The 25,372-nt window shown below is 39.5% G+C and overlaps 1 protein-coding gene and 1 long non-coding RNA gene across 2 annotated transcripts; both read left to right on the forward strand.

Annotated features, from left to right (window-relative positions):
* Window positions 1–1,025: 1,025 nt before the first annotated feature.
* LOC117488437 lies at window positions 1,026–1,917 on the forward strand. The gene is made up of 3 exons (XR_004556531.1): window positions 1,026–1,103; window positions 1,190–1,305; window positions 1,789–1,917. It is a non-coding gene; the product is annotated as an uncharacterized LOC117488437 (long non-coding RNA).
* A 1,008-nt stretch (window positions 1,918–2,925) lies between these two features.
* hfm1 (helicase for meiosis 1) lies at window positions 2,926–24,892 on the forward strand. The gene is made up of 36 exons (XM_034137316.1): window positions 2,926–3,233; window positions 4,488–4,529; window positions 4,648–4,718; window positions 4,805–4,937; window positions 6,163–6,314; window positions 6,419–6,496; window positions 7,941–8,096; window positions 9,669–9,869; window positions 9,979–10,067; window positions 10,176–10,219; window positions 10,720–10,821; window positions 13,140–13,285; window positions 13,575–13,669; window positions 14,790–14,923; window positions 15,016–15,063; window positions 15,272–15,352; window positions 16,127–16,218; window positions 16,387–16,493; window positions 16,585–16,632; window positions 17,121–17,218; window positions 17,302–17,436; window positions 17,521–17,606; window positions 18,269–18,352; window positions 18,524–18,681; window positions 18,852–18,955; window positions 19,510–19,683; window positions 20,339–20,404; window positions 20,495–20,619; window positions 20,982–21,064; window positions 21,243–21,355; window positions 21,441–21,503; window positions 22,855–23,148; window positions 23,354–23,429; window positions 23,606–23,621; window positions 24,346–24,479; window positions 24,594–24,892. The coding sequence occupies exons 1-36, from the start codon at window positions 3,014–3,016 to the stop codon at window positions 24,646–24,648; spliced, it is 3,903 nt and encodes a 1,300-aa protein (XP_033993207.1). The 5' UTR covers window positions 2,926–3,013; the 3' UTR covers window positions 24,649–24,892.
* The last annotated feature ends 480 nt before the right edge of the window (window positions 24,893–25,372 follow it).

Genomic DNA, 25,372 nt, shown 5'->3' on the forward strand with positions numbered 1-25,372 from the left:
CCAATGGTTGTATTTTTCTCACCGGTCTTTGTTGCTTTCGCGGCCGGTTAAGTTATTCACAGTGACGTGTGTTTTAAACAGAAAATACACCTTCAACATAGAAAAAAATTCATTTCAAAGTAGCATTTGTTCTAGTTGGGCAACTCATATTTTAATGAGAACAATAAGCTACAGCTGATATTTTTAATTTTAAAAAACAGCATTGTTTATATTAATATGCTACTTAATATTGTTGTTATTGAACGCAACATGGTATTCGGCGCTGTCTAAAATGTCAAATGTGGCTAGTGAGGTCAATGTTTAACAACTGATTTGTAATGTCCCTGGAATACATTTAAACATTGACACAGGTAAGTTCACTGCTAGAAAATAGTACAGATAACGTTCATATAGGTAATTAGTTAAACTGTTAGGCAAGTATGCAGTTAACTGATAGCCTTTGTTTAAATGTCTTCATATTTTAATATTGCTAGCTGGTTGTTCAGTAGCTAAGGCCTTAGCTTAAGCTAACAAAGCCAAAGTTGTTTCACTCTTTTAGCCTGAAAATGTAGTTACTTAGTATTTTTACTGAGATACTAACTACATTAGTCATAATGGAATGTACATTGTTCATATGTCTTGGTTCAGCAGGTGGTCTTCTTATATAGCATTCAGGTATGTCAGATGTTAGTGGAGTAGAAGTACAAAGTAACATAAAATGGAAGTACCTCAAAATTGTAGTACAGTAAAAAAGTACAGTATTTGAGTAAATGTACTTAGTTACTTACCACCACGGTATTTGTAATTAGCTATACTAAATGATTAAGTTCACATTAGATCAGCAGTAAGATTGCTTACAGTATTTCTATGAAAGCCATACATTTATTAATACTCTTTTGTGTGTCGAAACATATCATGTATAAACTCATTTGGAAAATTAATTTAAATATTATAAGAGCGCTTTGTTGTGTTATTTACCATTTACCCATAGTGATTGATTGGCATTGCCCAGCTTTGCGTTCAAATGTGTGCATGCCTCTGGGACCTGATGAGATGTTGGACTCCGATGACTGCACCTTGTCCCTGGACAATCTGTTTTTTGAGAAACCCATTGTCCACAAAGTGTGAGTACAAATAGATGCCCCATTTTATCAGCATCTTTCCTCTCACAGCTGAAGCATTTCTCTTCTTTCTGGATTGTATTTGACAGAAAGCCACTGCACCAGGAGGTCAGCCCATGGCACCTGGAAATGCCTCCGTCTCTTTCTCAGGTCCCAGCCACTCAGGATATGCAGAAGGAGGCAGAGTCTCTCTCTTCTCTATACAGTATGTTGTGCTCTGGATTAGAGTGAATTCCTTTTCACTTGACTTGAGTAAACTGCGCAGTATCTGGTCTACTAAATTTAACTGTGTGACTCACTGACACAAAAGCTTAAAAAGGCTTGATAGCTTTCCCAATTTTCCATGGTTTGCATAAACAAACCGGGTTCTGGGTCTTATGATATATTCTCATAATCGTATGTGTAACTGAGCTACAAAACAGAGCTAGCCAGCTAACCAATCAGAGCAGACTGGGCTCTAGTTTCAGACAGAGGGTGAAAAGAGGTGCTGCAGCACAGGCAGTATGAGAAAAATAAAGCTTTCTGAGCATTAAAGCATGGAAACATGTCACAGTAGAGACACAAATTACAAATATGAACCTGAAAAATGAGCATAATACATCCTCATTAAAGATGTCACCAAATGATATCTACCTCCTACTTTGTAACAGTATATAACTATGTTTTCCTTCTTTAAAATGACTCACAGGTTTCCCACAAATACCCAAGCCTTCTTTTAAAGGATCAGCTGGCTTCAAGGCTTTACCAGCAAAAATCAACAGTCCATACAATTATAACATTGATGAGAAAGAGAATGATCAAACTCAGGATGGCAGAAATATCAGCAGCAGAAGTGATGGCCTTTGGGGAGGTGAAGGCTTCTGGGATTATTCTCAGGATGTCTGCCATAGCGCCAGAAGTGGGGATGAAACCCCGCAGGAGCCTGGTCGTGCAGCCATAAGCAGGAGGTGTTTGTCTCTTGATGGCAGCAAAAGCCCACCTCTACGGAGAAGGCAAGTGTCAGTTATTTTTCAAGACTATATTGTTTATGGACAGTCTCCCTTTTTGTACACATTTTGAAAGATGTGATGAAATCTGCACCTGGAGGCAGTATAGGGTTATTATTCGAAAGTGTTTAACTGCCAATTATTTATATATGGCCTTGAGGCTGTAAGAAAGCAGGCCAAAAAGGATTTTGCGTCTTGGAGGCGGATGCAAAACATACATTTAATAAATGCTTAAATTAGCATGATTTCATATAATTAACTTTAATGAAATATACTTTAGGGAGAATCAAGTTGTTTTGCCAGATACGTTTAAACATACAAGGAATTTGCTTTTGTGTATGATGGTGTAAACATAATCAACATAAGAAAATAAGTTGTAAGAGAAGGTCAAAAATATAACGATTATAAAAAGAAAAATATTTTAGCATTAAAAAAGAATAAAGACAAGACTTTACAACAAATGTAAATATTAAAAAATATATATTAAAACATGTAGTACAATGAATAACTGACAATATATGACACACTGAAAAATAGTTCTAAACATTTTTAATAAAAGCAATGCATCCATTTGAGCTTTTTCTGAAGTGGGGACACTTTGAATCCCTTAAATGGTTGAAACCCATGATATACTTAGTGAAAATGAATCTAAAGTACATCATGAAGAGATTCGCTTTTTCAAATCAGTGGACAATTCTTAAAGATAATCAAAATATGCTAAATTGTCCCCCATATCCTCCAACGCAGCCTCAAAACTGGCAGTGCTCTCATTCTTCCTCCCTCTATCAATTCTTCATTCCCTCCCAAAACAGCTTGTTCAAAGTCCAGGTGTGGAACGGCGGAGGTGACTCGTCAAACAAAGATGACCTCAGAAACAGCGGCAGCCAGACAGCATCCAGACCTCAAACTTTTCTCAGGCCGGTTACCATGACGACAGCGCCTCTTCCTCCTCTTCATATGCCAGGGGCGACAGTTAGGCAGGCGGCTCCTCCTTTCTCCCCAAACACCCACTTCCCTCCCCCTCCTCTGGTTTTCTCTGCAGTGAGCGGCCGCCCCCCGCAGCAGGCGGCACATGCTGAGGCGCAGGACAAGGGCACAAAGAGAGCCTTCGTTCCTCCCATGACGCCTCAGCCGCTTCACATACAAGGTGCAAACGCTGCGCCAACACAGTCAAAGACACTGTGTCCCTTACTGGTTCACCAAAAATCACGTGTACAGCTTCTGTAAAGTGCTGCAGCTAATGAGCATGCCCAGGTCGAGCCGCGGCAGCAGCTGCCACATTGTGTTTGTGTGTGATGAGGTGAAATGAGGTGAACTCCCCTCAGTGACCGCTCCATTGTAATGCAACATACTAGGCACTAGGTGGTGGGTTGAAAAACAGTAGAAGCTGTACAGAGTAACAGTAGTGCCTTTGTAAACACATACACTATGCAGCGTGTTTCCTTTTATTTTCAGTAATATCATATTATTTATCTATGTACCATAGACACATTTTCAGTGGTGTAAAGTAACTAAGTACATGTACTCAAGTACAGTACTTAAGTAACATTTTGAGGTACGTACTTGTACTTAACTGGAGTATTTCAATGTTTTGATACTTTGTACTTCTACCCCACTACAATTCAAAGGTAAATCATGTACTTTCACTCCACTAAATGTATTTAATACCTTTAGTTACTTCACAGATCTGGATGAATGATGTGAAATATAATCAAGTGTTAAATCAGACTTTAGTTCCACCTGGAGTAAATTCACAAGCTACCCTGCAGTATACAAAGTATTTCAAACTAGCTGCACCTTTACCAGCTTTGAGAACACTTTAATGCATCGATAATTATAATCAAAACATATCATATATATTATTCTGAAATGGACCAATCTGCATAACGAGTACTTTTACTTTTGGTTCTTTGAGTATATTTTGATGCCAATACTTTTGTACATTTACTTGAGTAACGTTTTGATTACAGGGCTTATAGTATTCCTGGTAGTTCTACTTTTACTTAATTACAGTACAAGATCTGAGTACTTCTTCCACCTCTGGACATTTTGACTGCAGGGGATGGGGATTAAACCTCTGACCCTCTGATTGGTAGATGCCCATTTCCCCCCTGAGCCACAGCAGCCCCATATTTGCATAAAAACACAGGAATAGTCGACGTAAAAATATATTAAATGAACTACTAAGATAAGTAAGAAAACACTAATTACTAAACAATTTCTGTCATTAAAAAGTACAAAAAAGATTTCTGCAGTTTTACTCAACATTCACCAGAAAAAAAAAAACTATCCATTTCAAACCCTGCAAAAATGTTAACATTTCCTATTTCCATCTTGGTGGAATTAGCTAAATCTGTGAGATTTGACTGAAAATTAAAGTGTGGAATGTTTTGTATTTTAGGGTCCTCTGGGTCTGGAGTTTTGAGACCAGTTTCTGAAATCCGTATCCTTTTTGTGGTTGGCAAAACAATATCAAATTGTTCAACTGTACTTGAATGCTTCTCCAATTTTGCAAGAAATGTGGTTTGAATCTCTCAATTTCCTGAACCATGCTAACACAGCAGCAAAGTTCAGATCCGTCTTCAAAGAGTTCCCCTTTTTCAACTACGTTCAGTCCAAAGCATTAGATGATGTAAGCATTATTTGAAAACCTCTATAAACACTAATCTGAGGATTATGAATAACATAACATGTATTTCTTGTTTGCTGTGTTCACAGGTTCTTTACACGGGTAACAACTTTGTGGCATGTGCCCCTACTGGATCTGGTAAAACGGTTCTGTTTGAGCTGGCCATCATCCGTCTGTTAATGGAGACCTCAGAGCCCTGGAATAACGTCAAAGCTGTCTATAGTGAGGATAATATTGTGTAAACCCATTAAATACATCATCAAAGCTCAAGTCAGAGTAGATTTGGCCTAGAGTAAGGATTTATTGTCACAACATTTTTTGTTTCCAGCCTTAGCATTGGAAGAAACAATTCCGACTAAGAAAGTTTAGAAGAATTCCTGAAAAAGTGTTATATTTTCCTAACTCCAAAGAATATAGAACTTGGTATATGTATATGTTTGTCTTACTTTATAACTGATTGAAAATATAAAACACAGATTTACTTTCCTATTCTATATAAACGTTGCCAATATGAACAAAGCATCTGTGTCAAATTCTAGCATGTGGAAGAAATCCTATACTATGAAATACAGCCTTAAAGGTCCCATGTCATGGCCATTTCTACTGATCATAATTCCATTGTTGAGGTCTACTAGAATAGATTTATATTGTTCAATGTTCCAAACTCACATTGGTTTCTCATACAGCATCTCTGTATAGTATGTGTATTCACTCTCTGTCCTAAACGGCTTGTTGGAGCCCCTGCCCCCCCCCTCCCTGTGAGCCCAGTGGCCGTCTGCGAGACAGCGAGACACAGCGAAACCCAGCCCGAACACACACACACACCCGCAGCCTGGCTGGGAGTTTGTGTGTGTGCTCACACACCGACTCACAGCCTCGCCGCGTCCCGCCGTCTCAGGGAGGAGAAATTGGCGGAGCTGCAGCTGAGAAAAGATTGAGTGTGTGTGTGGGAGGAAGTCCGCGGATTGGTCAATTTGGACCAATCCACGGACTTAACCTAACGGCTCCACGGATTGGTCCATTTGAACCAATGGGTCCATTTGGGTATGGGCACATCACTGTACCCAGGAAGAAAAAGATAAATCCCCAACGAGGCGTTCTGGGGCAGCATAGACAGGTCTTTTCTGTGTTACAGTTTTACTCGCTACAGGGTGTACTTTGAGGGTTTGGGACTTTGCAGACCGTTCACATGCATAAAAAGCTTCATAACACACAAGGGGACGGGTAATAACCGGAAAAGCATGACATGGGACCTTTAACAAAGTTAGTGAAGATCAACAGTGTTTCAACACACACTCCTGATTAAATCATTCACTGGGGTTTTGAAAATGTTTCTTCTGACTTGCTTTACTTTGAGTGTTTTGATTTTGGATTCAGTTATAGATGTATGTGTTTCTGAGGAGCAGAGAAGTGTTTTGTAATAACACTCCCTGTTTGTTCTTGTCAGTGGCCCCCATCAAAGCGCTGTGCAGTCAGTGCTTTGAGAGCTGGAAGAAGAAGTTTGGGCCTCTGGGGCTGAACTGTAAGGAGCTGACGGGCGACACGGAGATCGATGACTTCTTCGAGATCCAGGACTCCCACATCATCCTGACCACGCCTGTGTGTGACACTACACTGCGTCCTCATTTAACAAATGCAACAATAAAATGTGATAAGAACTTACTTTTGAGTATTTCATGTTCTATTTCACTTTATTTTGACAGGAAAAGTGGGACAGCATGACCAGAAAATGGAAGGACAACTGCCTGCTGCAGCTGGTCAGGCTCTTCCTTATCGATGAGGTCAGATACTTTGTTTGCAGAGCCTGCAGCATCCAATAATGTTATACAGGGTTCCTTTAAAAGTCTTAAAAGGCTTTGAATTCATAAATGTATCATAAGGCATTAACTGCTATTGGAATAATATCAATATTTCTAGAGTAAGATAATCCTTAATTAGTTCGCCTGCTGTGTTACAGCAACAAAGGGTCCAGTGCAACAAGAGGCATAAATAAATAACAAATAATATAAAAAATGAAAATTTGAAAGTAGATATTTCAATTGCCATTATTATATAGTAATACTATAATGAAAAGCTTAGACATGGTCAGTCAAATCTTAAAATAATTGTTAATATCTATGTTTTAAATCTTCTTACTAATCTCTGTAGGAACCCTGTAATAACTTTTCCAAAAATGCAATAACACCTGAACATGTTAATACATTTAAACCTAACCTGATCAAAAAATCTCATTAAATTTCCTGAATGATATTGGAACAACGTTTTTACCAATCATTTAATATCTAATTTTGTTCTCATAGATAATGTACCTTCAGATGGCTCTATTTTCAAAACTAATGATGTTATTAATGTTTTAGAAATGTGACTGTACCGTTCTTAACACAAACTGATGCTAGCTTTGCCTTATTAGAACAGGGGCATAAAAGGTGCCCAAAATGTTACTTTAAGAAGAAAAATCCCTTATGGCAATTTAATAAAAGCAAATGTTCTTCTTATGTCCAACCTTAGATCATTTCTAGTCTAACGGACCATCCTTTAACAACGAGCAATCAGCATGGCTATGGGCGGGTTCATTTTCTATTTCCAGGGATTTGACTTTTATCTCTGCCTGATAACAACGCATCTGTTGTGAATTCCAAATTCTACGTAAAGCCTCAAGCTTACATTTCTAAACATGAACATTCCAGTGTACATTTTCAGATGTAGAAGCACACTTTGTTATATACATTATCCTTCAAAATGATGACATCAGTTCTGAAAAAAGACCCACCTGACAGGTATCACAATTTTTCAGGATTACATTTTGGTCACATCATGACATTATTGGGTTTTATTAGGTTTGTGATCAGGTTAAGTGTCACTTTTATTTAGATTTCCAGGATATGATTACATCAGGCACTTATTTCCTGCACAGAGGTGGATGCTCACTGTGCACCAGAAGATTTACTGTCTACAGTGTGTTTTAGTGTGTGATGCCACATAATTACCCTCTGCCCTCAGCACTTAATTTCACTTGAGGCTAGTCATTAAAATGATAGTACATCATGTCCTGGGACTGTGTATTATGAGAATGCATAGGACCTGAAATACACCTTCTGATGTTAATAATGGAATACAGTGCTAAAGGATAGCTTTATTTGATTTGACCCACATACCGACATCTCTGTGTGGAGCCTTTAAGGGGTCTTCCTAAGCCACCTGTGTAACGGCACGTTATTCCTCCAGGTGCATGTGGTGAAGGATGAGACCCGCGGTGCCACGCTGGAGGTAGTGGTGAGCAGGATGAAGGCGGTGCATGCCTACAGAACAGCACAGAATCCAGAGACAGGCCTTTCCATGAGGTTTGTGGCGGTATCAGCCACCATCCCCAACGTCTCGGATGTAAGTGGCTGAGAAATGTATTTATGGCAAAATAATTCAGCAGGCAGCTTTCACAGCAAATCTCTCATAATGACCAGGGTGTGATAGTAACCAGGATGCCAGGTTTCAATTAGCACGTCTTTTTTAGAAATAGGCAACCAATTCTTTACCTTTGCCTTTTAAAGGAGAGGTGTCATGGCCATTTCCACTGATCATAATTCCATTGTTGAGGTCTACTAGAATAGATTTATATTGTGCATTTTTCCAAACTCACATTGGTTTCTCAAACAGCATCTCTGTAAACTACATGTATTCACTGAATTTCACTCTCTGCCTTTAACGGCTCGTTGTAGCTCCAATAGCTCCAGCCCCCACCCTCCCTGTGAGCACAGTGTGCTCTGATTGGTCGGGACGTTGTGAATCGCGCTGAGCTCCGTGGAGGTGTTGTTTCCTTGTTTAGGATACATAGCGAAACACAGCCAAACTCATCCTGAGCACACACAAAGACACAGCCGAAGTAAAAACAATAAGTGTGGCTTGATATTGAGTAAGAAAAAGGTTGATAAACGCTGTGAGAATGGGTCTGCAGAGAGAATTTCGCCGCAATCCCAACTGTCTGTTATCAGCCTGCAGCCAGGGAGGAGAAATCAGCTGAGCTGCCTGCTCCCTGCACACAGATGTGTGTGTGAGGAAGTCCGTGGATTGGTCAATTTGGACCAATCAGCGGGGGCTTAACGTAACGGCTCCGCGGACGTAACGTAACGGCTCCACGGATTGGTCCATTTCTTTCCGGGTACGGCTTGACATCATGCCGTCCCGGAAGAATCAAATGGACAATGACGTATCTCCAACGAGGCGTTTTGGGGAGGTATTTTCTGTGTTAGAGTTTTACTCGCTACAGGGTGTACTTTGAGGGTTTTGACTCTGCACACCGTTTACATGCATAAAAACCTTCATAACACACAAGGGGACGGGTAATAACCGGAAAAGCATGACACCTCTCCTTTAACATATAAAAAAAACAAATATATTAAAATATATTTTGCATTGCTGATCTTAAATATTGCTCTTACAATCAGGACCAGACAACTTGGCATGTGCGTTCGTGTGTCAACATCACAAAGGAATGTGCAAATTGATTCAACTGACAAAGAACCAGATAAACCCAAAAATTAAAAACCAAAATGATATCTTGAAGTTTTGGGAGGCAAAGTTTCCTGACATCTTTGACATGACGTTTTTTTGGGTTACCGTAATGAAGGTTTAATTATTTGATGTCACTTTTTTATTATTAAAATGACATATAAATGCAAAGTATCTTGATATATAAATTGACTAGAAATGGCAACAATATTTTCAGTTTTGTCAACCAAGTGTTGATGCCATGCACTCGAGCTGGTTTCTCCAAAATTACCTACCCCACCTTTAAGCAAGAATAAAAGAAAGTAGCAACTCAAAACGAAGTATCAACAGTTAAGAAAGGCACATCTCTGAAGTGCTGTACTTGAATTGATGGAAACAATTCTGTGTCTTTACTGTATTCCTATTGTAAATCAGCTGCTCTGCTCATTGGCTCTAATGTTGTGTTGATAGATCGCAGACTGGCTGTCTGATGAGAGCGGTCCGGCCACATATCTGGAAATGGACGAGAGCCACCGTCCAGTGAAGCTGAGGAAGGTGGTGCTGGGATTCCCCTCCAGTCCCAACCAATCAGAGTTCAAGTTCGACCTGTCGCTCAACTACAAGATGGCCAACATCATACAGACGTACTCTGACCAGAAGCCCACACTCGTGGTGGGGAAATCAAGCCAAATATTGTTTTTATTGGATAATATTCTAATGTTATTATTGAAGATGGTGTCATTATATTTCTTCATAATCTAATAATGATGGTATTCTGTAGTTTTGCTCTACAAGGAAAGGAGTCCAGCAGGCAGCTGCAGTTCTGGCCAAGGATGCTCGGTTTATTATGAGCATTGAGCACAAGCAAAGGTACGTTTCTGACTTATCTATAACATGTTTTCATCTATTCATCAAACATTTGAGTTCAGTTTAATATAAAGCTTTAGCTGAACTTGCTTTTACTTTGTATCTGTTAAGGCTGATGAAGTATGCAAACTCTATTCTGGATTCAAAACTAAGAGGTGAGTGCTCTTTTGGAACCAGGGGTGTTTCTCAATGTCGAGTACGCTTGCTTGGTAGCACATGTCTTCCGAGTCACTTGCTTCAGAAGCGAGGCAAGAATACTTCCTGGCATTCGGAAAACAAAGAGTGGAACAGGCTAGCAAGTGTGCAGGTGTGCGTCATATGAGAGGCCCCGCCTTACATCTTCTGCCACAGATTTGGGGAAATTGGTCCGTGCGCAAAGCATTGTGGGGATTTTAAGACCGCGGAGTCTACACATGTGCAGCCTCGAAATTTCTCGCTACGAAGTACGCCGGGCTCGGTAGATTTCCAAGTATGCTGGACATTGGAACAGTCCTTCGGCGGCACTCGATGACGTAGTATGCTTGAAATAGTGGCTCTGGAGCAGCCTTCCTCGACATTGAGAAACAACCCGGGTCAAGAGCCAGTATATCAGAACATGATTGTGGCCTTCATTTGAACTGTTTAACATTATTCTGAGGTTATGTCTGTACTCCAGATCTGGTGATGTTTGGAGTGGGATACCACCATGCAGGAGTTGACCTGTGTGATAGGAAGTTGATAGAAGAGGCCTTCACTGTGTCAGACCTGCCTGTCCTCTGTGAGTCCTTTTATCTTGTGCTGTATATAGATGTGTGACTATATAAGTGTGCAGCACGATTATGTCACAATCTGTCTGTTTTATTTTGAAAAGTGTCCAGCCCCTGTGTTATGTCTGTTTTCACTTCCTGTCTCTGTGTTTTCCCTCCTGTTTGATTACCTGATTCTGTTCACCTGGTGCCTCTGTGTGTTGCCTTCCCTCCCCAGCTGTGTCTTGTCCTTGTGATTAGTCTTGCATGAATTGAAGTTCTGGGTTGCGGTCGAATAGTCCATTTAGCTTAGGAACCTTCCTAACGGAGTGAAATGACCCGGAAGTCCCTCAGTGGCAGCCATGATAAGTGCCGTTCGAATTCTCTAAATGAAAGGAAAGGAGGTTTCAAACTTCCTTTATAACCTCCTTTAGCTTAGGAACCACTGGACCTCCCTAACCGAAAGGAGAGGAGAAAATGCTGCCCCACAATGCCTTGCGGCCGCGGCATTTGCCGTCAGACAACAGTCGGCCGTTCACGGAAACAACCGATTATGAACGAGAAATGATATCATGAAAGTTACGGTGCTTATTAAGCATTTTAAAACGTATGTGGTAAGTTGCCAAAGTGCTTTGTTTTGAACGTTCATCAGTATTATAATCAAAAAGAGAAATATGAACGTTAGTTTTTACTGAAATGATCAAATAAAGTCAACATTTCACAGTCTTTACTGAGCTGTGTGGGGTTTGTTCAACTTTTAAAAGATGTTTGAATGGTGATATACACAGTGATAGATGTTAAGGACTAACGTTTATAATAAATACATTTGTATTGATTTTAAGATCTTTTCATACAATCATACGTATTGGGATCATTTGTATTAATGTGGACCGGAGGGACAGGGTGACGAGCATAAGTTTCACTTTCCTTTTTTATTTCAATTCCAACTTTGGTCATGAGGAATATGTTTCTCTGTTGTCCCCGTTCATAAAGCATAAAACAACAGCATCAGAGCGCGGTGCAGAGTCTCTAGATGAGTTTACAGTAGTCCCTCGTTCTTCTTAAACATCCCTGTTGTAGTCCGCTGTATAGAAAACTGTAGTTTCCATAGTTTCCCCACAGCAGCAGCAGACGCACATTTATGACCTCCGCTGGCGCATCATAAACACGTCGGATAGTGAAAGTGCAGTCGGATTCTCTAAAGTACCGCAGTCTCTTCTCCTAAGTCCTTTTGAATTCTCCTATCCACTATCCCTTAACCCCGTGACGTTTCACTCAGAGGTCAAGGAATAGACGATTGGGTTAGAACTTAGGAGCTGATTTTTTGGACTATTCGACCGCAACCCAGGTTTTCTGTTTGTTGTTGTCGGATCCTTGATATTTGATGTTAATGAGAGTTCTGTTTCGTTTTTTTTCTTCTCCTTGCTTTGCCTTGCCCAGTTCTGTTTATTCCTGGACAACTGGCTATAAAGGACTTTCCTTTTCAAGTTCTTTTGGTGTCCTGCACTTGGGTCCTCCCTGCTCTTCTCTCCAGCATGACAGTTTACTTTCTGTTACGCTGCATACATAAACAGGAAAGACAAGTGCCACGGGTTACAACATCTGAATGGACTTCACCCATATCATGTTTATACTTTGCATGGCATTAGTCCAAGCTTTGTTACTATAGGTTTGTGTCAAAAATGCCTGTTCAATTGCAGAGAATACAACTTAAAATGATCTATACTGGTAGGTTTGTATGCCAATAACAAACCATTATGTTGTTCTACCCATATTGACTGATATGCACCAGTTGTGGGAATCTAAGTACAAATAAGTAAGAGTTTAAAACCTTTATTCTATGTTATTCTCTTTAATTCAGACTTACAATAAAGATTCAAAAAAAGTATTTCCATTGATTAATAAAGAATGCTCCCTTTCCTCTAGTGTGTTCTATAGGTTTTCGTGCATGTAAATGGTGTGGTAAGGCAACAATCCCTGTGTTCTCTCCAGAGGGAGTTTCTCTCCCACACACTCTCCCCCCTGCCTGAAACTCCTTCATTGGACTCCTTTGTTTATTTCCGTAACATAATGACATCACTGGACATCTCTAAGCGGTTGACCAATCACAACAGAGCCGGCCAGCTAACCAATCAGAGCAGACTGGGCTCTCGTATATGCTTTGGCAGTGATCATTTTTTAAAGTCGATAACCACTAATAATAATCATATGCCAACTATATCAAAAATATAGCATAATATTTCACATAACAGTGCTAACAATCAGGAACTTTAGTACAGTTTGACATCATCAAATTCATTGTATTTTCATGAGCACTGAATGTATGCTATTTTCTTTTATAATACACCAGTTACCACCAGGACTCTGGCCATGGGCGTGAACCTGCCTGCTCATCTGGTGGTCATCAAGTCGACCATGCAGTATGTGTCCGGCTCCTGTGAGGAGTACAGCGAGGCTGACATGCTGCAGATGATAGGCCGAGCAGGAAGACCACAAGTAATGGCAGAATAACAATGGAATAATGCATTATTTTTGCTTATCTCCCTTAGCATGAGGAAATAAGGTCTGGTGCACCACAACAAAACAAAGTGTAGATATGTGCCTTTGTTTCACTGGCACTGTACAGTTTTTATATATTTCTCTACATTTACATTTTAAAACTGTACCTTTGGTGGTATCTGAAGCCGCTGTAACTGTCTAAACACATTAAATTGATTCATAAAGATAGCAACAGCTTGAGTATGAGGCACAAACTAAATACCAACTTCTGTCTTTCATCCTGTAGTTTGACACAACAGCGACTGCAGTGATTATGACCAAGATGCAAACCAGAGACAAATACATCAATCGTTTGAATGGAGCGGAAATCATTGAGAGCAGGTATTACAGCTCACTTGACATTCTTCCTTTTTCCTCTCAGCCTGAGCAGGGTTGGGTAGGACTGGCATTACATCAGACTATAATAACATAAGTACCTATAATCAACACTGGTAATAAGGTAATTAAGGAGATTTAGTCAAGGATTTCTTGGTTACATTTTTGATTATTAAAGTTAATTAAAATAGCAAAACCCCTATGTGGGCTATGATTAAAAAAACAGCTGCAAAAAATATGTACAATGACCCACATGGGGTAAAATACATACAGTATATCTGAAGTGCTGTTTTTGTAGGACTCTTGAGTTACCAATTGCAAATGATGAATATGCACAATTTGACATGTATTTGTGAGTAAAACTCTAACACAGAAAAGACCTGTCTATGCTGCCCCAGAACGCCTCGTTGGGGATTTCTCTTTTTCCATTGTTTACTTCTTGGGTATAGTGACGTATTTCGGGTATAGTGACGTAACGTCCGCGGAGCCGTTACGTTTGGACCAATCCGCGGACTTCCTCACACACACACTCGGCGGGACGTTGCGATGCTCGCTGCTGCGAGGAGCGGGACACTGTGAGCTGGCTCACTGGTGTGGGGTCGGCGAGACAGCGAGACACCGCGGAACTCAGCCTGAGCACACACACAAACTCCCAGCCAGGCTGCGGGTGTGTGTGTTTCGGGCTGGGTTTCGCTGTGTCTCGCTGTCTCGCAGACGGCCACTGAGCTCACAGGGAGGGGGGGGGGGGCAGCTCCAACAAGCCGTTTAGGACAGATAGTGAATACACATACTATACAGAGATGCTGTATGAGAAACCAATGTGAGTTTGGAAAATGGCACAATATAAATGTATTCTAGTAGACCTCAACAATGGAATTATGATCAGTAGAAATGGCCATGACATGGGACGTTTAAGAGATGTTTCAAGAGAAAAAAGAATATAAATACTTTACAAATATGTGTGAGCGTCTAAAATGTTCAATGTTTTAGATTCATTTTTTTCTCCATTAGATTATGTTATTTATTTCCAACGCTGCCATTTCATTTGTACTTCAGCAATGAATGCATTTCAAAGTAAGATGACCCGACCCTGCACATGAGGTAACAGTACACCCTCCTCCCCCAGCTTACACACCCACCTGGTGGAGCACCTGAATGCTGAAATTGTTCTCCAAACCATCAGCGATGTCAACATGGCTCTGGACTGGATCCGCTCCACCCTCCTCTACATCAGAGCCCTCAAGAACCCCACACACTACGGTAGGAGCTCAAAACACACAACCCTATCAAAATGAATGTTCTGCTTCTTTGTCATAACTGTATTTAAAAAACTGATTTGACTCTAATTTCAGGTTTTTCCGCCGACTTGGACAGATATGGGATTGAGGCAAAATTGCAAGGTGAGCCACCATTTTTTGTATTCCCTATTTCCCATCAGTAAGGTAGCATTCTGTTATCAGAATAATACTGTAATAAACAATTTCAACCACTATTGAAGCCAGCTATCATCCAAGCTGTTCTTCTGTCTGTAATCTGACTTTTTGGGTCAATTGTCCACATTACTTAAACTACTGTAGTTCAGGGTGGTTGCTGTGTCCCCTCTCATAGAGCTTTGTCTGAAGAACCTCAACTCTCTGTCCTCCATCGATCTGATCCACATGGATGAGGATATCAACATCAAACCAACAGGTAGAGAGGAAATGAGTTTGAATGGTTGGCAAAATGCCCAATGTGCGCCTACTGAGTTCCTTCTTCATTTTAACTTGTGTTCAAAGTGAGGATTACATTTACAGTCTTCTTTTTCACTGGGCTTTAAAAGTAGGAGTTGGGAAATACATAAATAATGAATGTAAGGGTAGAGCTTCTCAAGACTATGAATCAATTCACAACTTACAAAGATTTATTTTTTTAAAGATTAGTTTTTACATAAAAGTCTATTTATTGCAACTGATGTTTAGGAACCTGTGATGCAAGTTATTCATCACACTCAACTGCACTGTAGTTGTGTATATGACATTTGACCTTTTTGATTGACAGTAATCATGCACACCATGTCGTAGTTGTATCAAGCATTATTGTGTGATTTGATGATAAATCATACAAAAGACCAATTTGACAGTGTTATTATTTGTACAATACATGTTATATTTGATACATCTGAGAAACAAAAAGGCAGCTAGCCTAAGCTTACCGATTTTATTTATGTAACAGGCAGAATTCTTTTTTTTTGTACAACTTGGAACTTGCTTTTCATCAAGGCACTGACAAAGTTTTTAGTCATTTGTGACATTTTACAATATTGCAATCAGTTGATAAAACCGACAGATATAAAAACTCAATAATCCAGATTCATACACCATTTACCGCTTTCACGCCTTTATTTGCCACAACACTTTGAACAGCAAACTGGCAGATGTTAGAAAGTGAAAAGTGTTAAGTAGTCCTGTCTTGTGTTCCCCATAGAGAGCGGCAGGTTGATGGCTCGGTTCTGTGTCGCCTTTGAAACCATGAAACAGTTCAGCCAAGTGTCTGGCACGGAGAGCCTGTCCGACCTGGTACGTTCCGGAGAACACTGCACAGCAATGCTTTTGATTCAAATGCACATATAGTAACTTTCTCTATTGTTAGGCTGGCTTCTTGCAAAAGGAAATTATTTTCATTATTATAATGGTAAGACAAGGCAAAGAAAATAGTGTTCAGATCAAACATGGCTGTGTGTGCAGATTGAGATGGTGTCCAAGAGCAGAGAGTTCAGCGACATTCAGCTGAGAATGAATGAGAAGAGGCTCCTGAACACTCTGAACAGAGACAAGAACAGGATCACCATCAGGTCACACACTGATACGGATGACAATAGCATAAATCATTACCCCTATTTTGAAATGTATACTCATGAATAACATTTATCTGCATTTGTCCAGGTTTCCAATCGAAGGAAAGATCAGATCCAGTGAGATGAAAGTGAACTGGTAGGTTTATTCATGCAATGTTTGAATAATAGGTAATACTGGTTTATGGTTTTTATTGCAGAATATATTTTTAGAAATTGCTAATCAACTGTCCATTATACGTATTTTGTGTTTAGTGCCTTGTCTGTGGAGTTTCTGAGTATAAATGATATTACTGTGAAAGTAAATAAATACAATTAAATTAAATAGCAATGACATTTCATAAAAATTGCAATGAATTCAAGTACCAAAGAAAATTCATAATAGTTAAATTGGGAAAACTAGGAAATATGTATAAACAGTAAACCACAAAAAATGATGATTATATTTATTGAGCTGAATATCGTGACAAATTGAACATCAGCCCTATTTTCAGTTATCTGTCATGTCCGCTGTATTGAAAGCTAATGGAATGGAATTGGTTAATGCATTTTATTGCAGAATATATATTATGAAATGCCTTTGGACTGTCTGCTATATATATGTTGTGTTCCTCGTCTTGTCTGTAGCTTGATTCAGGCTCAGTTGGGCTCCATTTCAATCCAAGAGTTTGGGCTTACACAGGACACAGTGAGGATCTTCAAGAATGGGATGCGCATCAGCAAATGTACGTTGCTAAAATCAGGGATAACAAACAAACAATGTACACAGTATTTGTCTAAACTCTGATTGTATTTTGATGCTGAACAGGCCTGACAGAGTTTCTGAGTCACCGATCCAAGACAGGTTTCTCTGCTGTGCTCCACTCCCTGATGCTGGCGAAGTGCTTCAGAGCTAAACTGTGGGAAAACTCGCCCTACGTCTCCAAACAGCTGGAGAAGATAGGTGCATCCACATAACATATTATAAGATCACATGCATTTTCAAACCAAATCTTAACATTTGATAATAATTCACTGTGTTTTCCAGGCCAGACACTGTCAACTGCCATGGTGAACGCTGGACTCACCACTTTCAGCAAAATAGAGCAAAGCAACCCCAGAGAGCTGGAGCTGGTCAGTGTCCCTCCCACTGCCTTTATCTTTTTCCATCCCTAGTCGTTCCTCTGTGAGGGTAGTGATGTTTGGCTCCTAGGGTTGTACTATAGTTCAATGTATCATTCCTAATGTTGAGAAATGAACAATGCACCTTCTGTTCCCTTCTCCCTGTCCTAGTCTCAGTCCTCAGTGCAAAAGTCAAAATCATTTCCAAAATTCTAAAATGTTTTTATCTAACAAAATATTTTTGCTTTAATGTATATTTGTTGATGTCTAGGATACATGTTCTGTACAGTTAAACAACCGTTTTCTCTGTGTCAGAAGGTGACATGCACCTGTATTAATGGACATTTGAGGCTTCATTCAAAAAAACTCCATTAAACATTTTGCATAGAAAAACAAACATCTGATACAGACCATGTGGTACCGTCCAAGCCACAGGATTGGGTCCCATGATTGAACACTGGGTTATTTCCAGTTAGTTTCAGTGCACATGAAGACGGGACAGCTTTCGGACATCACCTTTAACAATTGTTTGAGCTGGATCAGTGACAATTACTTCAACTGTGATCCTGATATGTCTCCATATATGTTAATCATGTGTATCATTTTAAATTCTCAAATAATTATTCTATAAAGTATTTGGTTGTGATTTCTAACTTTATCTATATTGTATTTAGATCGTCAATAGACATCCACCATTTGGCAACCAAATCAAAGAGTCTGTTATGAATCTCCCAACGTACGAAGTGACTTTGGACCAGGTAAAGCACAATGCAGGGTTTTATATTAAAGGGACACATATGTTATATTACATCATGTAATTGAGTTTTTGACCATTTGTTGGTGACACTTGAGCTTATCCTATTAAAAGTGACGTTACATTGCTCTGATTATTCTTAACATTATATTTTAAAGTTGTTGCTTTTTTGCAGCTTCCAAGGTATAGCTGTGCTACGGCGGAGATCGTGGTGAAGGTGAACCTAAAAAACCAAGCACAGCTGCTGTCTAGGAACAAGGCTCCAGACCAGAACTATGTCTCTCTGATTATTGGAAACTCTGACAACACGGTGGTCTTCCTACAGAAACTCACGTGAGGAAATAAAACCGTTTTCTTGTCTTTGTTTTCTTTCACATACCCTCTCTTTCTCTACAACTCTATCACTATTTTAGAACCCAGACCTTTCACCATTAAGTGCAAAAAGACAGGAACTAGTTTGGAATTTATTATGGATTTTCAGCAGGCATCATCTTTTTTTTCAGGGACTTGGTACTGCTGAAGTCTGGTAGTTGGACGAAGAAGATTGAAGTGGGGAAGGCCTCAACAGGAGACGGGATCAGCGTCAATCTCATCAGCTCACAATACGGTAAACCAGTGAAATATTTTTGAATTTTACATATAATTTATTAAGCACAATTAAGCATTGTGTTGAATATTACAAAAGGCATTTTTAGCTATACAGTGTTATTTTTCCCTCCTCAAAACAAGTTCACCCCCCAACTCTGTAGAAATAAAATAATGGTAATGTAGTAAAAAAAACACAGAGCAGTTAAAGTTCATACATAAAATATAATTAAATGAAATAGCAATAACATTTGGTAAAAACGAGTTATCAAGTACTGCTGTAAATAATATTAAGAAAAACTAAAGAAAATAGGGGGGGGGAAACGAAATGGGAAATATGTTAAAATAGTCAATTACAAAACATGATGGAAAATAATCAGTTTTATATTAAGCTGAATGGATTAAAGTAGGGGGTCTATTTTCAGGGAGTCGTTGTTTCAGATGTTTTGAAAGCAAATCAAAATCCAACTGTATATGTTGTTGTTGCACACCCTGGCCCGGGTACAAACTCTTTAACTGGACTGCCAGTGCAAGGATGCAGTCACTGAGCATTTTGGCCTTTTTTCTGTCCTGCAGTGGGCCTGGACATCCAACAGAAGTTTAACGTCTACTTTTCTGGAGCCAGGAAGTTTGAAAGTGATAATCCACACAACTCTCTGCATGACCCGAGTGGACAGAGAGCGCACGCTGCACCAAATCCTCTGTCTGCAAAACCGGCTGCAACTCAATCTGTTTCTGCTACGGACCAAGGCACTACACTTTGTTACTGATCATTTGGTTAATGCTGAAGTATGAAACTGTGTGTATGGATATATATTATGTCAAAGGCAAGCAGAGGTGGGAGAAGTACTCAGATCTTGTACTTGAGTAAAAGTAGAAGTACCAGAGAGTAGGAATACTCAGTTACAAGTGAAAGTCCTGCACTCAAAATGTTACTAAAGTAAAAGTACAAAAGTATTAGCATCAAAATATAGTTAAAGTAGCAAAAGTAAAAGTAGTCATTGTGCAGATTGTGCATTATTTCAGAATAATATATATGATATGTTTTATAATGATTGATCAGTAAAGTGTTCTCAAAGCTGGTAGAGGTGCAGCTAGTTTGAATGACTTTGTATACTGCAGGGTAGCTTGTGAATTTACTCCAGGTGGAACTAAAGTCTGATTTAACACTTGATTATATTTCACATCATTCATCCAGATCTGTAAAGTAACTAAAGGTATTAAATACATGTAGTGGAGGAAAAGTACACCATTTACCTCTGAATAATAGTGGAATAGAAGTACAAAATAGCATACAATGGAAATACTCAAGTAAAGTACAAGTACCTCAAGTACAGTACTTGTACTTAGTTACTTCAAACCTCTGAAGGCAAGTTGATATTTGTGATGACGTTTTTCTCTTCAGATTCAGGCAATAAAAGACAGTGCAACCACTTCTGCAGGAATAAGGATCTCTGTGGCCACGAATGCTGTGAGTACAATCTTTTGTGTTTCACTGTGTGCGTATTTTATTGTATTGACTGGCTGTCATGATCATTGAGGTCTTCTCTCCACCCTCAAGGTAAAGTAGGTGTCACTGTGGCCCGGAAGAGGTTATCCGATCCAGAATCCAGTTTCTCCTCCTATCTGCAAGACCTGAGGTGCAGGAGTGACACACTCGGGCAGACTCCTGTCAAACGGCTCAGGGTGAGGGAGGAAACCAGTAGGACTTTATGGAGTCTGTCCAAGCCTGAATCATATGCTCTTTGAAATAATAACCATCACACATCTGTAACATTTCTTAATATAATGGTGGCAGTTGACTATACATTTGAATCCTTTTTAATAAGATAGCTTAACTTTGACAAACAATACATTTCTCTTCTTATCTGCTCATAAGTTAATCTAAAAAGTGTTTTATTACTGATCTTTATACATCTTGTGTTTTCTATACTGACTTTTTTATAATTTCTTTAAAATACATGCTGCTATGTGGAGTGCATTGGAGTGGAAGAAAGGTCTTGTGTTTAAACGCAATGATGATAAAACATCTTATTTTGTTTCCTCAGATGAAAATGGGCGAGCAGTCTGTGTGTGCCAACATGCAGGAGTTTGCTTACCAACCCAGAGAGAGGCTACCTACTGCTTCCTGGTATTCACAGTCACACTGACGTCTAACACCCTGATTCATAAGTGCTCATACCAGAACAAGTCTATTAACAGCTGCAAATGAGATTCTGAAAAAGTGTGACAATAAAATAAGTTTCATTTCAATGACATCTGAAGAACCGATGCTAAATGATATCCATGACCTGTTTTATGTGATGAAGGTACGAAGGAAGTCAGTATGAAGCTTCAGTTAGACCTCACACTGAGACGGTGGATCTGACGGGGGAAGACTTCACTCAGCTACCAGACAGAGTTCCACTGGACCACATTGATGGTGGGAAACATGACTTGAACAACTCAGTATTGCATTTGCATTTTGCTCACCCCTTTATCTTTAATTGTATGTCTCTGTCCCTCAGATTACGATGACTATGTGGAGGAGGCTGTCCCGACACCTGCTGTGTCCCACACTTACCACCATGGTATTGTTAAACAGCTTAACTCATCACGAGACAGAAACTGGTGGTTTAGCATGATTTAACAGATTTTTACAAAACTCAAAAAATGTACACACAGCCAGTTTCACCCGTTGTCCTGAGCTCATTAAACCCCTTTGGAACTCACTTTAACAGCGTGGTACAGTGCATTTGTACGTTTTATAAGGATACGGTTAAAGGTGGGGTAGGTAAGTTTGAGAAACCAGCTCGAGATCGCTAGAATTAGAAAATACACAACCGGAGAAAATCTGCCACTTCCTTACAGAGCCCCTCCTCCAACACACACGAACGCGCACATGACCAATGAGGGCACGAGATAAGTTTGTGCACAGATGGAAGGCTGACAGGCAGGTAGGCCATCCAGTTATTTTAGCCGGGCCGGCTAAAATGATTGGTCGTGCTTTTTACAGTATTACGGCTTCCACAGATGATATTTCTTTATGGATTTTTTGTCAAAGCACTTAAGATATTCATTGCTATCGGGATGTTAAGAGCATTCCATGGAATATAACAAAAAGTGTATCTCGAGCCGGTTTCTCAAACTTACCTACCCCACCTTTAACATGCTTTATGAAAATCTGTTTTCTTTGTCCACTTTTAGATGGAGCATCCATAAAAGCACCAACAAAGAGAGTGTTTCAGTTGTCCCTTAAAATATCAAACAATATCTTATTTACTTCGACGTCTTTGTTGTAAAAGTATATTACTGTAAAGAGGAAGTCAAACTTAGCAAGATAGGACTAAACATAATTCACAATAGACCAAATCTTTAGTCAGTGAAATTTGTAGACACACATTTTTTTGGACAGAACTTTTGTACTGGATATCACAGAAGCATAGTAAGAGCAGAAGGTGAATAAAGAAACATTTACTTGGTAGGGACCAAATTGGAATGTTTGTTTCTACACAGTTTGTTTGTGTTAATTCAGCAATCACGGAAAAAAGTTGGTCTTTCTATATTATTTGGCCAAGGTTATCGTCTATGCCTTTGGAGCACTTGCTTGCTGCGAATGGGAGGCTGTGGCTCAGTGGATAGTGTGCTGGACTTCGAATCAGGGGATAGCAAGTTCGAGTCCCACTGCAGTCAGCATGTCGTTGTGTCCCTGAGACTCTTCACCCCAAATTGCTCCTGTGGGGATTGTCCACAGTACCGAATGTATGTAAGTCGCTTTGGATAAAAGCGTCTAACAAATGACATGTAATGTAAAAACATGCGATACCACCAATTATGGTCTTCAAAAGGGGGATACTATTTTTTTATTGAATAAAACAAAACCTAAAGTGCAGAAGCATTTCACGGTGTATTCATCCTTTTTATTTATTTATCCGTGTTTAGGTTCCTCAACGTGGAGCAACACAGGAAACAGTGTTGGAGTGAAGCACAAACCTCTACAAAACCAGACCAATAAAAGCTCAACTTACAGCAACAGGTCCTCTGCTGTGCCAAACCTGAGCGCTCACCACAACAACGCTTCATCCTCACACATCCCCACTGTCTGCTTCGACCTGGGAGATGAATGGGACGACTGGGGAGACTTTGATGATGAGAACTTGGTGAATGCCAGCGAGATGTCCTATCAAACCAATACTGTACCTGCAGTCCAGCAGTCTGTTAACTACAGTGTGACAGGTAGAGTAACATTTATTTCAGAAGATAAATGATAGAAGTCATTTGTGTTGTTTTAAACTTTTCATACATCGAGTCAAGACTTCATTGTTAAACACACAGTCACGTTTTTATCATCTGAGCATACCTTACTTCAGGTATGATCATGAGGGATTATGACTCAACTGTTGTAATGATTTTGATAAGAATCCAGATGTTTCATGTGTAGGCTTTGCTGCAGCATCTGCATCAGCACTCCTCAATCGCTCACAAGTCAAACCCCGGATCACCAGAACACCACTGAGGTAAGGGCAGACAAATGTCCACAAATGATCTCCAATTAAGGTGTGGCTGTAACACAAGAAAAACAAATAATGTGTGAAATATGTCAAATATCATCCCAGAAAATAACACAATCATTCATTTTGGTTTTATATTGTAGCTAAGGTAGTAAAATATTTGTCATATTTTTGTCTTTTAGGTCAATTTCACCAACTGTAAGTCCTGGATTCAGACATCCACGATCCTCATTGGTCACAGTCAAACCACAAAACAGACTCACACTCGCCTGGGATATAAAGGTGAAGGTGTGTGTGTGTGTGTGTGTGTGTGTGTGTGTGTGTGTGTGTGTGTGTGTGTGTGTGTGTGTGTGTGTGTGTGTGTGTGTGTGTGTGTGTGTGTGTGTGTGTGTGTGTGTGTGTGTGTGTGTGTGTGTGTGTGTGTGTGTGTGTGTGTGTGTGTGTGTGTGTGTGTGTGTGTGTGTGTGTGTGTGTGTGTGGTGTGTGTGTGTGTGTGTGTGTGTGTGTGTGTGTGTGTGTGTGTGTGTGTGTGTGTGTGTGTGTGTGTGTGTGTGTGTGTGTGTGTGTGTGTGTGTGTGTGTGTGTGTGTGTGTGTGTGTGTGTACATGTGTGTACATGGATAATATTATTTTACATACAGACCTGTTTCTAATTTGTTTAACCGAAAACCCTACTGTGGTCATAAGAGACACAATGGAGCCTTATTAACATCTTGAACATGTCTACTGTTATTGTGTCTGCATGGCTACATTTAGATGTCAACAACAAATATGGCAAAAAGCAAAATTCGTTATCAAGGTTGCTGTTTTGCTGATGGGATTTTGGGACTACCAAATCGGTACTTACTCCTAGGTTAAGATAAATCAAATGAACTTCAAAACGCTGGCCCTTATGGCACATGCCTGTCTTCCTCCGTTTGCAGAGACCAATCATATTCCAAGAAGGGATGACAGTGACGACCCCAGAAATTCTCCCAAACGTGGCCCCTACTACCAGAGGGTTTGATTTCTTCTCACACAGCCTCCCATCCAACAGCAGCTCATCTGTCAGCAGAAGGTAGAGGAAACTATTATAACAAGGCTTTTTTGACTTATTACAGTGTTCTTTTTTTTCTCCATTAAAGCATTTTGACTAAAGTACACATTTTTCACCCTCTTTTTTTATATTTAGCACAAACTGCAAAGAAGAGGAAGCTTTCCTGGGGATATTTGATGGTTTATTTTAGAAGTTTTGTATGTAAAACTGTTATATGAATATGTTGTTAACATAATATGTTTTCTTTATGTTTGTGTTCGCTAACATGAGATTTGCATGAAGAGTTGTTGACTGTTCTATAGGCTATTAAACATTATAATAGTTAAAGTGCATTGTATGTTCATATTGTAAATGAAACACATTTTTTCTAATGTCTTATTGTTACTTATGTTATTTATTTATGTATTAAAATAAAGTATGTGTTGACTGGAGGACTCATTGCATTATTTGGGGTATTTCAACATTTACTACATCCACAGATCATTTGGAGATGGCTATACAATTACCTTTATTTATTTAATCAAGCTATTATTACATGTCAATTTAGAACTATCAGGATGACACTATTTACTATTTACCAGAGGTGGGACCAAGTCATTGTTTTGCAAGTCCGAGTCAAGTCTCAAGTCTTTGCGCTCAAGTCTCAAGTCTTTGCGCTCAAGTCTCAAGTCTTTGCGCTCAAGTCCGAGTCAAGTCTCAAGTCAGGATGGGCAAGTTCAAGTCAAGTCCAAGTCCTAAACTTTGACAAAACGAGTCTTAAACAAGTCCTTATGTGCTTTTCAACAAATGTAATGACATCGATCAACAGAATAATACTTAATAATCAAACTGCTCTTTATTAGTCACATTAATCATTTAATAATCCATTTTCTCTCTGCTGGTAAAGTAATGTGTTTTCTTCTATTGTAAGAGGG

The sequence above is a fragment of the Trematomus bernacchii genome, unplaced genomic scaffold, assembly GCF_902827165.1.
Source record: "Trematomus bernacchii unplaced genomic scaffold, fTreBer1.1, whole genome shotgun sequence".
In the NCBI taxonomy this organism is placed as follows: domain Eukaryota; kingdom Metazoa; phylum Chordata; class Actinopteri; order Perciformes; family Nototheniidae; genus Trematomus; species Trematomus bernacchii.

Coding starts and splice junctions, on each gene's coding strand:
- hfm1 (XM_034137316.1), top strand. CDS start 3,014: ATGACGACAGCGCCTCTTCCTCCTCTTCATATGCCAGGGGCGACAGTT. Junction 10,220..10,719: donor TCTGGATTCAAAACTAAGAG/GTGAGTGCTCTT, acceptor TCTGTACTCCAG/ATCTGGTGATGTTTGGAGTG. Junction 23,149..23,353: donor TGTTAACTACAGTGTGACAG/GTAGAGTAACAT, acceptor TTTCATGTGTAG/GCTTTGCTGCAGCATCTGCA.